The 15,672-nt window shown below is 48.7% G+C and overlaps 2 protein-coding genes across 9 annotated transcripts in view; one reads left to right on the top strand and one right to left on the bottom strand.

The window, feature by feature from the left end:
- The window catches only part of syndig1 (synapse differentiation inducing 1), a 10,110-nt gene extending 6,817 nt beyond the window's left edge, over positions 1-3,293 (bottom strand). For all 5 annotated transcript variants that reach the window (XM_015023558.1, XM_015023554.1, XM_015023555.1 and 2 more), the window contains exon 1: positions 3,206-3,293. The gene's annotated coding sequence lies outside the window, so the exon portion shown is untranslated. The remainder of the gene's footprint in view (positions 1-3,205) is intronic.
- A 107-nt stretch (positions 3,294-3,400) lies between these two features.
- On the top strand, positions 3,401-12,883 carry cul9 (cullin 9). Of its 4 annotated transcripts, none has more exons than XM_015023550.1 (23): positions 3,401-3,505; positions 5,201-5,899; positions 6,023-6,177; positions 6,388-6,993; positions 7,062-7,203; positions 7,278-7,468; positions 7,538-7,724; positions 7,802-8,011; positions 8,087-8,285; positions 8,377-8,578; positions 8,647-8,837; positions 8,907-9,103; positions 9,633-9,781; positions 9,859-9,947; positions 10,051-10,156; positions 10,227-10,454; positions 10,602-10,692; positions 10,775-10,946; positions 11,127-11,232; positions 11,298-11,393; positions 11,462-11,637; positions 11,721-11,854; positions 12,561-12,883. In XM_015023550.1, exons 2-23 carry the CDS (start codon positions 5,206-5,208, stop codon positions 12,752-12,754), a joined length of 4,515 nt encoding a protein of 1,504 aa, XP_014879036.1. In that variant the 5' UTR covers positions 3,401-3,505; positions 5,201-5,205; the 3' UTR covers positions 12,755-12,883. The 4 variants fall into 4 exon arrangements, with proteins under 4 accessions (XP_014879036.1, XP_014879035.1, XP_014879038.1 ...); XM_015023549.1 differs by lacking the exon at positions 3,401-3,505 and adding an exon at positions 4,259-4,380; XM_015023552.1 differs by lacking the exon at positions 3,401-3,505 and adding an exon at positions 4,259-4,396 and having other exon boundaries at positions 7,805-8,011.
- Positions 12,884-15,672: the final 2,789 nt, after the last annotated feature.

Genomic DNA, 15,672 nt, shown 5'->3' with positions numbered 1-15,672 from the left:
ATGGGGGCCCAACAGGTGGTATGGGGGCCCAACAGAGGGCACTGTGCAGGGAGCCTGGCCTCAGTACCTCAGGGCAGCCTGGGCTACTATCCAGTAAATGGTAGCACCTGCAGTACCTCTAGAGTGGACAGAACTGATACCATCAGCATGTGGTAGCTACATGCTAAAGGAAACTACATTCTTATAGTAGGTACATGCTAATGTTAGCTACCTGATTATGGTAGCTACATGCTAATAGTAGCTACATGCTAGTAGTATTTACATACTGATGGTAGCTCCGTGTTAATAGTAACTTTCCTCCATCAGATGTTGAATAATGAAGCTGAAGTTGGTTTCCCATTCAGGAAATGGCTAAAGGGTGATTCCACCTAATTATTCACTGCTTTCCGCATCTTTAATCTACTCTAGTTAAAAAACTACAACACGTAGACCAGGGGTGGGCAACTCCAGGCCTGGAGGGTCTCCTGCAACTTTTAGATGTGTCTCTACTTCAACACACCTGAGTCAAATAATGAGGTCGTTAGCAGGACTGGAGAACCTGACTGCACTGAGGAGGAGATTCAGCTGTTGGATTCAAGTGTTTTAAACCAGGGAGACGTCTAAGAGTTGCAGGACAACGGCCCTCCAGGACCAGGATTACCCACCCCTGACCCCTGACCCCTGACCCCAGAATAATCCAGTCTGGACTGGACTGGATTATTCTGCTCTAATAGCAGAATATTTTAATATATATTTTAATCCATGTTTAGAATTTGTGAAACCTTTGTGACTTGTGAAACTTCATTAAAGTTTAGATTACTATTCACGCTTGTTCCATGTATTTTTTTTTTCAAATTCAAACTCAATTCTAATTCAAAACCACTACTTTAATCCCATAGGGAAACTAAATGTTGGTGTAACTCATTAATTATTCAAAGAGTTATTGTAGATGGTGATGGCTGCTGGAAGGAAAGATCTTCTGCAGCGGTCTGTTAAGTTTCACAAATCAAATAAAGGTTTCACAAATCCCTTGGTTTTATATATTCTGCTATTAGAGCAGAATAATCCAGTCCAGGTTTGAAGAGTCTAGGTGTTGTAGTTTTTAAGGTGGAGTCAATTAAGGATGTGGAAGGTAGTGAAAATTTAGGTGGAATCGCCCTTTAGCCAATTCCCGAATTGGAAGCTGGAATTGGAAACCAACTTCAGCTTCGTCGTCTGATGAAGCTTTGGAGTCCTCTGGACTTGATAAATCGCTTTATGATGTTCTAAATTAAGTTCTTTATTTGTTTGTTTCCCTTTTTGGTGGTTAATTATTATTTCTGGTTTGAGAGTATATGATTTTATTTTGAAGGGATTAGTGTTAGCTTTAAATATTAATAAAGGCAGCTTAACAATGAAAAGACAGAAGAGAAGTTGTTATGGAGATATGTCTTGTTATTAGCAGTGTGACATAAATAAAAACATGTTTTAAACATTATGTAACTAAAACTAAAATAGTTTTAGGCTGCAGCCGGTATTTAAAACCCATTTAATCCCACCAGCAACAATTGTTGCCTGACATTTTTTCTAACTTCTGGAAGCTCTAGAAGAATTGTTTTGACTTTTAGCAACTAATTGAAGATTTTAAATCAAATAATAATGTGTCTACTCTAAGCAATATCAATTTCATGTATCTAGTGTGACAGGTCACATGACTAGACCTCTTTACTTCCTGCCTGTAACGCTGGAGGTAAATGTCAGTCACAAACCTGAACAAGAGGAAGTCAGTAAAATATTTAAATAAACAAATATAAAATATTTTATACATATGTCCTTTCAAGTGTCTTCTACTGACATATAAAGAAAATTGTATCCATTCATTCATCTTTTAGTCATAAGAAGAGTGAATGTAAGCGTGGCAACAACTGTTGCTGCTAGCATAACACATAGATAGCACTATGCTATGTGTCCATAGCTTTGCTGTTTATTCGATATGCCTTGCTGTTTCCATACAGCTTAAAATTATCAGATATTTAGATCTTCTAGACCTGAAGGAACCTCAAAATTATGTCTTCTAAATCCCACAGTTGAACCCCCCTTTATGCCGCCCCCTCAAATACCAAACCTTTCTACAAAATGTGACCTTTGCACTGAATGACGACTACAAGATGACGCCGCGCCTGAATCTAGTTTAGGACAAGGAAAAGGTCTTGGTCTGGTGGAACAGGGACAATGTCCTCTCAGATGCAGATTTGTTCAAACTAACACTTTCATCTGATTTTGCCTCATTGATGAAATGACCAAATGAGGTCAAAGGTCGCTTGGCACATTGAGACAATGACATCTGCAGGATGTGGCATTGAATTTATGTTTCTAAAATATTTCTGAACACTCTTGTAACCATTATTTGTTATAATAGGTTATGCATATAATTTTTCTTATTTTTTTATATTTATGAATAGGCCACATTTGTGCAATTCAGACTATGCTGTTTCCCACCAGCAACAATTGTTGCCGAGTATAAAACCTGTATTTTCACTAACATAACCAACATAAAATGTAATAATTCATAAATATGTGTTAGGGAGGTCCAAGAATTGAAATGCATGCACTTATTTGGCAGGAACAAACTTGGGATTAAAACTGTATCTGTTCGGCTGTGTTGTGGTGGCGCAGGGGTTCAGCAGTCCTCGGCGGCTGACGCAGGTTCGATTCCCGGCCTTGGCGACCTTTGTTGCATGTTTTCCCCCTTCTCTCTTTACCCAATTAACTATCAAATAAAGGCCACTAGAGCCAAAAAAAACTGTGTCTGCTCCATCATATTCTAAAACTAAAACAGTTTTACTGTGTAGCCGGTATTTGAAGCTGGACCGTTGAGGTGTTTTTGGCTTACAGTGATTCTGATGCCCAGTTCTAACAGACTGAAGTTCCGGCCTGGTCAGTCTCATCCTCATGTTCTGGTCGGGTTCTGTCTCCGGTGCGCCCTGCTTGGTTGCCATGGTTTCCATATAAAGCAGCGCTGCGACCATCTCAGCTCCTGGTTCGGCATCCTGAGTTCTGGATCAGACTCCCGGTTCGGAACCTTTTCATGCAACAGAACAATCTCCACCTCCCCCCACCCCCCAACACCAACACGCACACGCATAGCTGTTTACAGGCAGAAATGTGTGAAGCTCATGATGATAACTGAATATCCACACACTAGCTCTGACGTCATCCCTGTGATCACGCGAGCGCACATACTCACCTCGCAAGGTGAGGCATGAGAGTCTTCATCTGAGGGGTTGTTGTCCGTCCTCTGACCGACCTCAGAGCGCTCTGAGCCGGGCAGCGAGCTGACAGAGACCCGCTGAGGAGCCGCGGAGCTCCGGACTTCTGAGAGCCGAGAGAGGAGCTTGGCGGGCGGGCAGCAGAGCGCCCAGGTGTCTGGGAGGCTGGAGGATGAGTCTCCTGCAGAGGAGGAGGAGGAGGAGGAGGAGGAATGAGCTGAGAATACAGAGGAGGTGTTCAGTTCAGATCTCCTCCTCATGGTCCTAAAGCCCCGCAGGTAAGAAAATATCTCTCTGCTCTTTGAGGAGCTCCAGCCTCCTCCAGGACCCAGATGGAGGTCTGACCCGGATCAGAGCCGGACCAGGACCAAGAGGACTGTTCCTCCTCACACTGAAGTGGAGGTTCAGCCTCCTGGAGGACCTGCTGAGGTCCTTCATCACTGGAACAACTGAATTATTTAATGTAATAAATAATTACGTTAAATAATTAGTAATTTTGAATAATTACGAATTATTCGACCAGAACACTGCAGACACTCTGCTTCAGATCCAACAGAACCTCTGATTGATGAGAAGGACAAAAGAAGTTTCACATGAACCATTTCAGGTTTTCAGAGAGTTACCTCCTGTGTTAGGCTCTGGTTCTGGTTCTGGTTCTGAAAACCCTGAATGTGGCCTTCTCCGCCCTCTCGTTTGAATATAAGAACATGAAATAAAAAAAGCCTGAAATAAAAACGGTTAGAAAACATAAGCCCATAAAATATGTGAAATAACTTACAAAACAAACCACCCTTATGAAATAAATAAAACTATAACTGACAACATGATCTCCAGATTAACATTTCAATTTGATGTTAGACATCAATTGTGTATTAATTTATGACAGTTTTTATTTAATTTTGAGTGACGCTGATCTCCGTAGAATCAAGGATACACTTAACCGGTGAAACGAGACGTCATGACAGAACTCCTCCGAACAGAGGGGGCGCTACTGCGCTAGCAGCTTACCGGAAGATTAGCACAGAGGCGGAAGACGCGCTCCGTGGTGTGACAGTGCGCATCAAACCTGCGGCAGAACCCGGACAGAACCTATAGAACCAGGCTGGAAAAGACTGCGTTAGGGCGAAAGAGGAAAGTGCGCGCGCAGTTGCAGGTGCGGGACTCGCCAGGTAAACCGGACTCACACTGAGGAGGGGGACAGGTCCACCGGGTTCCGGTCCGGAGCGGACGACTGTGTTCTCTACACGGTTTGTTTAAAACCAGAACCGTTCCGAACCGCTTTGGTTTAGCTTCGGGTCTACTTCATATGCTGTCTGTAACCGGAACTGTGTAACCTAACAGCTGCTGGACCCGGTTCTCCTCAGCCGTTACCAGGTTCTGGTGTTTAACTGAGCCGAATTCTCCGGAACATCATGGACCAGCAGACCAGAGTCTTGTGTGATGCACGACTGCAGCAGGTTCTGGGTCCTGGCGGGTCTAAACTTGCACCCTTTGAATCCGGAGCGGACTTCGGTGTGACGTCAGCACGTTGCGTCAACGGCACAGGGATAGAAACACAGTTAGTTGGTCAACTACCTCGTTAGCTAGTTAACGGTCAAGTTAGTTAAGCTGGTAACTACTTATTAGTTAAACAGTTAGTTAACCTGTCGATCACGTGAGGTAGAAACCGTGACCTGCTGACTTGTGGAGCTGCTCCCTGATTGGCACGTTGATTGAAGGAACCTCAGGCCCAGAGTGGGCCCGGTTCTGACGGATCCAAGGGTGGATTGGACTGTCCTGCTGGCGGCAGGGAGAGTGCAGCTGAAGAACCCTTGACTGAAATGTCCAGGGGACACCAAGAAGGATGAAGGTTCTGATGAGAGGGGTTCTGGTCTGGGTCAAACTCCTCCAGACTCTGAGGATAAAACAGAACCAGGTCCAGTTCCTCGACCCATTTCTGTCATGTGGTCTGATGTATGTCTCTGTTTCCATAGCAACCATGGTGGGCGAGCGCCGCAACGGGAACCTGCTCGTCCAGCTGGGGCCCAGCCTGCAGGCGTACCCGGAAGAGCTGATCCGCCAGCGACGGACCCACGACGGCCAGACGGAGTACCTGATTCGTTGGTGCCTTGTCACCGTGGACGATGGGTCCAGCTGCGGGGGCGGAGCCGGCGAGACGGGTGGCCCGAGCGGTGTAGGGACCGGCGTAGGCGGGTCCGGTGGCTCCACGTCCGGAGAAGCTAAGCCGGAGAACATCCTGATGTGGATGACGATGGAGGACGTATTCGCCAACTGCCCCACGCTGCTGGGCAAGAGGAAGGCGGAAGCACAGCGCCCCCTACAGCCGCAGGAGAAGCAGCTTGGCGGCGAGGCCACGGATGGAGCCCCTCAGGGCGGTGAAGAGTTCCCGGCAGACGTGACATTCGACGAGGTGGAACTGTCCGACATGAAGCAGGACGTGAAGAACCTGGTGTGCCGCGCCCGGAAGCAGATGGCAAAGAAGAGCGACTTTTCCATCAACATCATGCACACCATCCACGTGCTGAGCGCCTACGCCAGCATCGGCTCGCTGGTCGGCGTCTTCAAGGAGACCGGTGCCCTCAACCTGCTGATGGAGCTGCTGTGCAACAAGGAGACGCAGACGAGGCGCAGCGCCGGCAAGATGCTCCGGGCGCTGGCCTCACACGACGCAGGTCAGCTGCATTCTGGGTAACCTGGCCTGGGTGTAGGGCTTAGTAGACCCGGTTCTGTTGCTATGGGGCGGGCTGATCTGGATAGACCCGGTTCTGACCCGGTGCCCCTATGTCTCCCTGCAGGGAGCCGGGCTTACGTCCTGCTGTCCCTCAGCCAGCAGGACGGCATCGAGCAGCACATGGACTTCGACAACCGCTTCACGCTGCTGGAGCTGTTCGCCGAGACCACGTCCTCCGAAGAGCACGGCATCTCCTTCGAGGGCATCCACCTGCCCCAGGTATTTCCACCTACCCCAGGTATTTCCACCTGCCCCAGGTATTTCCACCTGTTCCTGGTACCCCACACCTGGGGTGTTCAGTTTCTTTTAGAATTAGGAAAAGCTGTTGTCTGTGGGATACTGTAGCAACACAATTCCGGTGGTTTGGGTCAAAACAAGATCAAAATCAGATGGTTCTGATCTGATTCTGATCCGGTTCTGTCTGTTCAGATACCAGGGAAGTTGCTCTTCTCCCTGGTGAAGCGATACCTGTGCGTCACGTCTCTGATGGACAAGCTGAACACTGCGGGGGGAGAGCCAGGCTCAGAGAGACAGGACGGTAGCCCCGCCCCCACCGCCTCAGGCTCCGCCCACCAGACAGAGCTCCTCCGGCTTCAGAAAGAGGTTGACTTCACCATGGCTATGGCCAACCTGATCTCGGAGCTGGTCCGGGTCATGGGCTGGGACCGGAACCGGAAGCCGCCCGACGGCTCTGGCCGGCAGCCAGGAGGGGGCGTGGCCTGCAGCGAGGAGCGGGCGGAGGAGGTGCCCCGCCCCATCCTCCGCTCCATCTTCCAGCCCCGGTTTTGCACCTCATCTGTGTCGCCGGCTGCTGGCTCCCCAGTCTCGGCACCGGCAGCCACGCCAACCAAGAAGAGGGGCGGGAATGGCTTCAAGGCGCGGTCGGACTTCAGTAGCCGCTCAGCGTATGTGGAGTACGTCCAGGACAGCCTGAAGAGCGGCATGGCGGTGCGCATGCTGGAGGACTACGAGGAGGTGAGCGCCGGCGACGAGGGCGAGTTCCGCTACAGCAACGACGGCTCGCCGCCCGTTCAGGTGAGGACCGGGTCCTGCTGCGTCAGTCAGCTTGGAGCCACTTTTGGATCACGCTGTGCTGTCTGCAGGTCTACTGGAACTCCCTGTCCAGAACCTACTGGGTCCACTGGCACATGGTGGAGATACTGGGCAGCGGAAGCAGCAGCCAGTCCGACAGGGAGACGCAGGAGAAGGCCTCCACCCTGACCGAAACGCTCAAACTCACCGCAGGTAAGGTGGACTTCCTGCCCGCTATGCCTCCTTCTCCTCTCCTCTTCCTTCCTCTCCTCCTCCTCTGCCCCCAGTCAGCCAGACGTTCTTCTCCAAGCCGCCGGGCGGCCTGTACTCGCTGCCCTACCTGACGGAGGCGCTGCAGGCAGAGCCACTGCTGCTGAGCCGAGCGGAGTGGTGGGAGGTGCTGTTCTTCATCAAGAAGCTGGAGCCCAAGCAGCAGCAGGAGGTGCACAGCTTGCTGCAGCAGAGCTTGGAGGACCAGGTGGGGCCCCTCGCCATGTCCCCTGTCTCCAGGTTAGAGCCGGCAGACCCATCTCTGTCCTCTGTCCAGGAGGTGCAGCCAGACGACGCGTCTCTCATCGGCCTGTCCGTCCCCGGAGACGTGTCCAAGAAGCTGCTGCACTACCTGAAGCAGGCGCTGCCGTCCTGGTGCCTCGGCGACCTGCTCTCCTCCCACGCCTTCTGCAAGCACTACCTGCGGCGAGGAGGAGGAAGCCTGGAGGACGAAGAGCTGCTGGGTGAGAGTTAGGTTCAGGGACCTCCTTCCTGACTCTGCCACGCTGCTCACTCTGCTTCTGTCTACTTCTCTCTGCAGCAGAAAGCTCCCTGGCTCCATCCGCTTTGGGAGGAGGAACACAGAGCTTCACCTCCACATCGTCGGCCTACTCTTCCTCAGCTAAAGGCTCAGTTTCCAAGAAGGCCAAGAAGGAAGTTCCTCTGGACTCTGGCTGCTCGGAGACGGAGAGCGAGCTTCCCTCTGAGGACGACAGCAAGTATCCAGATGACATAGAGGACAAGATGAAAGGTGGGGACATCATCATGACGATGAGGAGCGTCTGTCTCCATGTTGGTGATGAGGTGTAATGCTGTCTTCCTGCAGTGTTCAACAACCCGCGGGTTCAGGGGAAGAAGAGCCTGCTGGAGAAGCTGGGGGAGGTGGTGGACATCCTGAAGAAGGGAGGCTCGGCCTCAGATCCCGCCCTGCAGCTGTCCGCTGTCCTCTTCATCACTCGGCTGCTGGAGGAGAAGAGCGCACAGGACAAGAACTCCATGAGGAGCGATTCAGCCCAGACCATACGGTGAGAGACCTCAGAGTAGCCCCTGTCCAGGACATAGACTGGACCAATTACTCTGTCCAAGAAATGGCCTGAGCTGGTGTGTTTCTGACAGTGACAAGGTGCTGAAGCTGCTGGTGGAGCTGCTGGGCTCTTCCTCCAGGGATGTGGTTGTGAGCACGCTCAGATTGACCCACCTCCTCATGTTGAAGTACGAGTGGAGGGTGTGCTTCGCTACAGAGGGCGGGGTCAAAGCGGTCCTGTCCTGCATGCAGGAGTTCTCCACGGTAGTCCACGTGCTCCAGCTAGCGCTGGCGGTAAGCCTCATCGTCTTCTCTTATGTTGTTGAGAATGATGATGATGATGACCCAGTCCTCTTTCTCAGACGCTGAAGGTCATCACCGGCGCCAGTAAACACGACCTGCGCAGCGTCGGCAGCAGCCTACCGCTGTCAGAGTCGGGAACCCAGATGATGCTGGAGATCTTCGCCAGCATCGGCTCGGCCACTCCTGAAGGCTCCAAGGGCCTCCTGAGCACCATTCCTTCTGCCATCGACCTCATGCTGAAGTCCAAAGGGTGAGTTCTCCTTCCGAGACGCAGCTCCCTGTTCCCATGACTCCCTGCTCAAACTGTTCTTCTGTGCAGCTGCATGCTGTCGGTCCGGAACGGGCTGCTCGTCATCATCATGCTCATCGCCAGCCACAAGAGCTTAGCAGAGCAGCTGGTGGCTTGCGGTGTCACCGCCATCCTGAAAAAGTGTTTGACACTGTCCAGGGCTGAGACCATGCTGGCCATCATCGCCCTCAACCACATCTCCATGGTGCACAAGCTGGAGAGCAAAGGTACGAGTCTTTGGTGCAGGCATGACCAAGGCCCTTTTCCCTGACTCGGACTGTTGCTGAGATCGTTTTGCTCCTGAAAAGATCCAACATGCTGCAGGATCAAGGGTCAGGGGAGCAGTACTAGGCTGGTTTACATCATCGGGTTATTGGAGAACCGCAGGGCTCTGGTTTGGCCCAGTTCTCTTTGCTATACATCTGCTTCCAATTGATGAAATTACTAGAACTCATGGGATAAATCTCCACCGTTATGCTGATGATACTCAGTCATACCTATACATAAGTCCTGATGAGGCCAGCCAGATGATAGATTATAGGAATGTCTTGAGGAAATTAAAACCACCAGTGTATACCTCACCGTTTTGATCTATGAGGTATATACCCTGTTTACTTTAGTCTGTGAGGCAGATGTCTCATCTAGTTTATTCCATGAAGCAGCTTTATTTCTGTATTTAAGGTAAGCTCAGGCAACCACAGGTTCTATGGACCACACAGGTCCTGTTCTATGAATAAACCAGGTCGTCTTTCTCAGAGAGTCAGGACCAACTGGACTTTAAGGACACAGAGCTGCAGATGTTGGTGGTGAGCCTGAAGGAGCTGACGGTGACCAAAGAGGTGATCCAGACCCTGGAGCAGCTACTGTGCGACGATACGTCTCAGCTGGAGGACGAGCGTCGACAGGTTCTGGAAAAGATCTGTTCAGACCCACAGAGCCCGTGCTGCCGCCGACCAACAGCTCATCTCGTATTTTTATGCAGGTCACCCACAGCCGGGACACCTACCAGGACCTGGTCCGCCTGATGGAGCAGCACCGAGCTGACCGGGCAGTCCAGCTGTCCATCCTCAGGTAAGGTGCCTCTGGAGCTGTTGCTCCTGTAGTGGTACTGCTGGTATTGCCGACAGCGGCCCCAGTGGTGCTGCTGGACCTTTGACTCTGACTGTACCTGCAGAATCCTCAACAAGTTCCTGGACAACTACGAGGAGGATATGCTGCCATGGCACGAGAGCATTGAGCCGTGTCTGTCCACTATGACGGCGTTCATCAACGATAGAGAGGTTAGCAGTGCTCCTGGTTCTGAGGTCAGAGGTCATGGTGAGAGGCTAACCTGCTATGATGACTCCACAGGTTGTGCAACTCTTCATCCGCTTCTTGTACCGACTGGCTTCACTGAACAAGGACTATGCAGTGGTTATGTGCCGCCTGGGGACCAAGGAGTCTCTGGTGAAGGCTCTGGACAAACACAGCACCAACCTGCTGCTGGTCACCGAGCTGCGAGACCTCATCAGTGACTGTGAGAAATACGCCAGCCTCTACAAGAAGATGACCACCAGCGTGCTGGCCGGATGCATCCAGGTGGGCGCCTGCAGGGTCCCTGGACCTGGAGATGCCCTGGAGAACATCTTAGCTTCATCTCCAGCAATAAAGAGCTCAGGACCTCATGGTCTCCAGTGATTGGCTGCTGTGAGTCATGTGCTGCCTGTGTTTCCTGTTGTGTGTCAGATGGTGCTGGGTCAGATCGAGGAGCACCGCCGCAGCCACCAGCCAATCAACATCCCCTTCTTCGACGTCTTCCTGAGGAACCTGTGTCAAGGTCAGTGCAGATGTTCTTTTATGTTCATGGACAGAGTGGTTTCTGAAACTGGTCTAACTGGTGTCCCTGTTGATGTTCCCAGGCTCCAGTGTGGAGCTCAAGGAGGATAAATGTTGGGAAAAGGTGGAGGTTTCCTCCAACCACCACAGAGCCAACAAGCTGACTGACAAGAACCCCAAAACCTACTGGGAGTCCAATGGGTGCACTGGCTCGCACTTCATCAATATTTACATGCACAAGGGCGTGGTCATCAGGTGGGTGTGGTAATCAGGCAGGTGTGGCCATCTCTCTCTCTCCATCTCAGGAGTTTTCAGGTGAAGGGTTCTGTTGCTAGGCGTCTTTTTGGGGCGAGGTTTTGTGGTGTGGCCGTCTGTTACAGCTGGTCTACCTGCCTGTGTCGCCTGACTTTTGATATTGCGTGTTTCTATGTTCAGACAACTCGCCATCCTGGTCGCCAGTGAGGACTCGAGCTACATGCCGGCCAGGATCCTGGTTCTGGGCGGGGATGACCCGGCCAACATCAACACAGAACTCAACACGGTGAGTCTGGTTCTGGTCAGGTCAACGAGGGCGGTTCCCCATCTGACCCCGCTCCATCTTTACAGGTGAACGTCGCTGCCTCAGCCAGCCGCGTGGTTCTCCTGGAGAACATGACCCGGTTCTGGTCCATCATCCAGATCAGGATCAAGAGATGCCAGCAGGTCAGTCTTTGCTCCTTAAACCTTCTGGGCCTCCTCCACAGGTGTTGATCCGTCCCTTTGTGCTGCAGGGTGGCATCGACACTCGGGTCCACGGCTTTGAGGTTCTGGGTCCAAAGCCCACGTTCTGGCCCGTGTTCAAGGAGCAGCTGTGCCGCCGTACTTACCTGTTCTACAGTACCAAGGCCCATACCTGGTGTCAGGAGGTGGTGGAGGACAAGGCTCAGCTGCTGCAGCTCTTCAACAAGTACAAACTTTTCTCTGCCTGTCAACCAGTGATTCTGCAGCCGCTGCTGACTCACCCGAGAACTTGAATCTGTGTGTGTTTAGGCTGAACAGTGCATTGAGACACGAACAGATGTTTGCAGATCGGTTTCTGCCAGACGCTGAAGCAGCCGAAGCTCTGGGTAGGACCTGCTGGGAGGCTCTGATCAGCCCCATCGTCCACAGCATCACGCTGTCAGGTGACCACGCCTACCCACACACACAAATGATGTCGAGCTTATTCCAATCTGCAGGTTTGGTCTGATGACAAACATTTTCCTTCAGTGAAGATCACTCTGTTGTGCGTCTCTCTAAGAACATTTTCCCATTAAAACCTAACATTACATTTTGGAGTTGTCTTATAGAGTGAAGACTCTGTAAGACCGAGTTAAACAAGGAAAAACATTTATTAACCAATTCAAGTATATTTACATATTGGGAAAGCTCATAAATTTAAAGATTAAGTGAATCCAAATTTAGAGACCGGTGGGAGGGACGAAGCCTAACAGTCCCACCAAATCTAGCATCCCTCTAACTTTTTTAATGGTGCAGGGAACACCCTCACTCCCTCCAATATTCCATTGCTTGTGTATGTTGGACCTCCCAAACTTTATCCATGTATGGCAGCCTGTATCTGTGGAATGTCTAGGTTACTCATAACAAGAAGGCCTCAGCTTGAATGTATTACTGAGACTTAAAGATATAACTTGTTTTGAGACACTTCACTCTCTTCAGAATGTCAACTGTGTTCTGTGTCACTGGACCCTCCCGAAGGTGTAAATATTCACAGGGGTGGTTTCTGAACTTTTGATTTGTTGATAGGTTTTTCTTTTAAGAGGTTCTGGTCTGTAAATATTTCTTTATTGAAGCTTTCTGAGCCTGAGCTATGCTTCATGTTCTATCCAGAATCAAAAGCATCCAGTCCACTGTCGTGGCTCCTCAGCGAGTACCTGGAGAACTCAGAGGTGGCCCGCCGCTGCAAGAGCCGAGCCGCCATCTTTAACTCCAGAGTGAGACGCCTCACTCACCTCCTGGTCCATGTGGACACGAGTTCAGCTGATGGCGAGGAGCTCAAACCTCCAATGAAGTCCAGTGAGTGAAACCCGCAAAACTAGCTGGACCAGTTTATGACCTGATAGGTTGAGGTTAAGATGAAGATCCGATGGGTTGGGTTAATGATTTGATGGATTACTGCTCCAACAGCTTGGATACTGATTCAACAGGTTGGGTTCTGATTCAGTGATTTGTGGTCTGACCAGTTGGGATACTGATTCGACAGGTTCATGATTCAATGGGTTAATGATCCAAAAGTCTGGGGTACTGATCCGACAGGTGAGGTACTGATTCAATGGGTTTGTGATCTGATGGGTCTATGATCTGATGGGCTCGTGATCTGATGCGTTAATGATCCGACAGGTGAGGTACTGATTCAATGGGTTTGTGATCTGATGGGTCTATGATCTGATGGGCTCGTGATCTGATGCGTTAATGATCCGACAGGTTGGGTACTGATTCAATGGGTTCATGATTTGATGGGCTACTGGTCCAACAGCATGGGTACTGATCTGATGGGTGGAGTTTCTAATCATATGGGTTAATGATCTGATGGTCTGGGGTACTCAGGGTTTCCCCCAGTGTATTATAAGCCTGGCGAATAGTCAGAGTTTACTTGCTCCCACCCCACCAGGGTAAGTGATGCTTGATTTTGTTTTTAGAAGAAGAAATTTCTTACATTTTTAAAAAAATTATAAGCCGGACTGCAAGCGTCTCTGTTGCGCTGAGTGTTTTGCTGGCGGAGCAGAATTATTCCTAAATGATAGGATTGTAGTTGATGCATTTAACAGGCCACAAAGCTGCGCAGACCAGTCATACTGCTGGCGCCTCCTTGCACTTTGTCGCTGCTTGATGTCTGAAGTTTACTTCTGTGCAGATTGCACACTCCTCCTTTCGCTCAAACTGGACACAGGTTGACCTGTATGGATATTTACATCAACCCCCTGTGAGGAATTATGTTTCTTTGGAGAACTCTACATCAAGGTAGGAGATTAAAACCCACCGTGTTAGCTTTGCTTGTGCAGCTCTATGGTATAAGCTATAGTCGTCTCTTTCAGATGTGCGCATTGAGCGAGTGTTGAGAATGATTTTATCTTTGTGAGCAAAGAATTATGTGATGTTTACATCTCGACTTGCTGCCCAGTGCCTGGCTCTGTTTCTGTGCTGATCAAGATTATGTATGTGGTCCTGGTTGGCCAGTGCGTTACTGGTTAAGTGGTTCAGCCTGTGGAGGAGCTTTCGCACTTGCCTCGTGGTTGCGCATCACTCTGTTTTTATTTTATCTAATGATAGTTTTTTCTTATTTTTACGGTTACACGATGTATGTGACCACATCAACTACTTAGTCAGCCAGAGTTAATGCGGGTGGCTGCGCAGAGAGACCAGATAAACTCGGGCAACCAAAACAGTTTCTGTGGCGCTTATAAAAAAAACTCAACAGACACAAAATGGAAGAGCTTCTAAAGGCACATAAATTAAATCTTCTCGTTGACCTTCTGTATTCAGCAGAGATGTGCAGTTCAGCGGATTTAGCTCCTCATGCCGGGCTGGTCCAAGGCTGTATGAGACCTTGAGCAGAATTTGACTAAATGATCTCTTTTGCTGCTTAGAACATGAGCACCACTAACAACATTTCAACATGGATTCTGGCAGAAGGGAGTCGTTTAACTGGCCAACCTGAAAAGCAATCAGTTATAATTGTAGTTTACTGAGATGTATTTGTGGACAGAGCTCAAACTCACAGCATTAGACTATAGCTGTGTTGATAAAACAATTCAACTGAAGATTGTTCTTTTAACTTTTACAAAATAAACTTGCCAGCTTCTTTAAAATCTTAAATTTAATGTTAATCAATTTAAAGTCTTTTAATTTATGTAGGGGTGAATCTAGGATCTGACCTTTAGGGGTGCTGAGCCCCCAGCAGGGCCAAGGCCCAAGAGAAGATATTTGTTGGTGGAGTTTTCTAAATCTAACTGCTTATTTTCATACATTCACATACAAAATTAAATAGTTTTGTCCAATTAAAACTGTTAACTACATATAGCTATGGAAAAAATTAAGAGACCACTAAATTTTTGCTTGGAATTTCGGAGACATGTTGTCAGTAGTTCATAAAATAAAAGAACAATGTTCATTTTACTCAATCATATACGTATAAAGTGGGGCTGTTGTAAACAAATATTTTAGTAATCCAGTAATCTATTGATTATTCTTACGATTAATTGAGTAATTGGATAAAAAAGTTGATAGAACATTTTAGTCATTTCATAGGATTAATAAACGTAAAACCAGTTTATTATCAAGGTAGAAGTTCAGGATAATGACTAGTGAAAATGAATCATTAACCTGAACTTTATTGAAAATCATACGTAGAAATTGCATTACCCTTATTTTTATCTGAACATTATGAGGCTACTGGCCTTTTTTCTTTAAACAAGAATGTTTGTCCATCTATGGAAAAGTGGACATTAGAGTCAGGGTTTAACTATTTCAGTTCACAGTTTATGCAATGGACCTGTCATAGTTTCAGGACCAAACACCTTTCTGTTCAGTCACACATCCTAACATCCTGTACTGTTCTTTAGTTTGACCTGATTTAAGTGACTCCAGAGGTTTGGGAAATTAATTACAAACCACAACAGTCACTAATCAAACTTCAAAACAGACCAACAAGAGAATTAACAAGGCTAAGGACCAGGATCAGACTAACCCATTATTAATCCGAATATTTTGCACACATACATAATTTTGTACTGAACAATTTTCAGAACAAAATCTTCAAATAAATATAGCCAATACTTTACACAATTTCCATTCATAAATATATAAAAAAAAAATCTGAATCGACTGGAGAGTTGGGTCAGACTCTCCGGTCCAGTGCTCAACTGGTTTGAATCTTCAAGATTCAAGATACTTTATTGTCATTCACATCACGCATCACATGAGGTGGAACGAAATTGAGAGT

The sequence above is a fragment of the Poecilia latipinna genome, unplaced genomic scaffold, assembly GCF_001443285.1.
Source record: "Poecilia latipinna isolate Pla-1442-1.1 unplaced genomic scaffold, P_latipinna-1.0 Scaffold3339, whole genome shotgun sequence".
NCBI classification, from domain to species: Eukaryota; Metazoa; Chordata; class Actinopteri; order Cyprinodontiformes; family Poeciliidae; genus Poecilia; species Poecilia latipinna.
The sequence above is the reverse complement of the archived record's forward strand: the minus strand, read 5'-3'. Positions and strand labels throughout refer to the sequence as shown.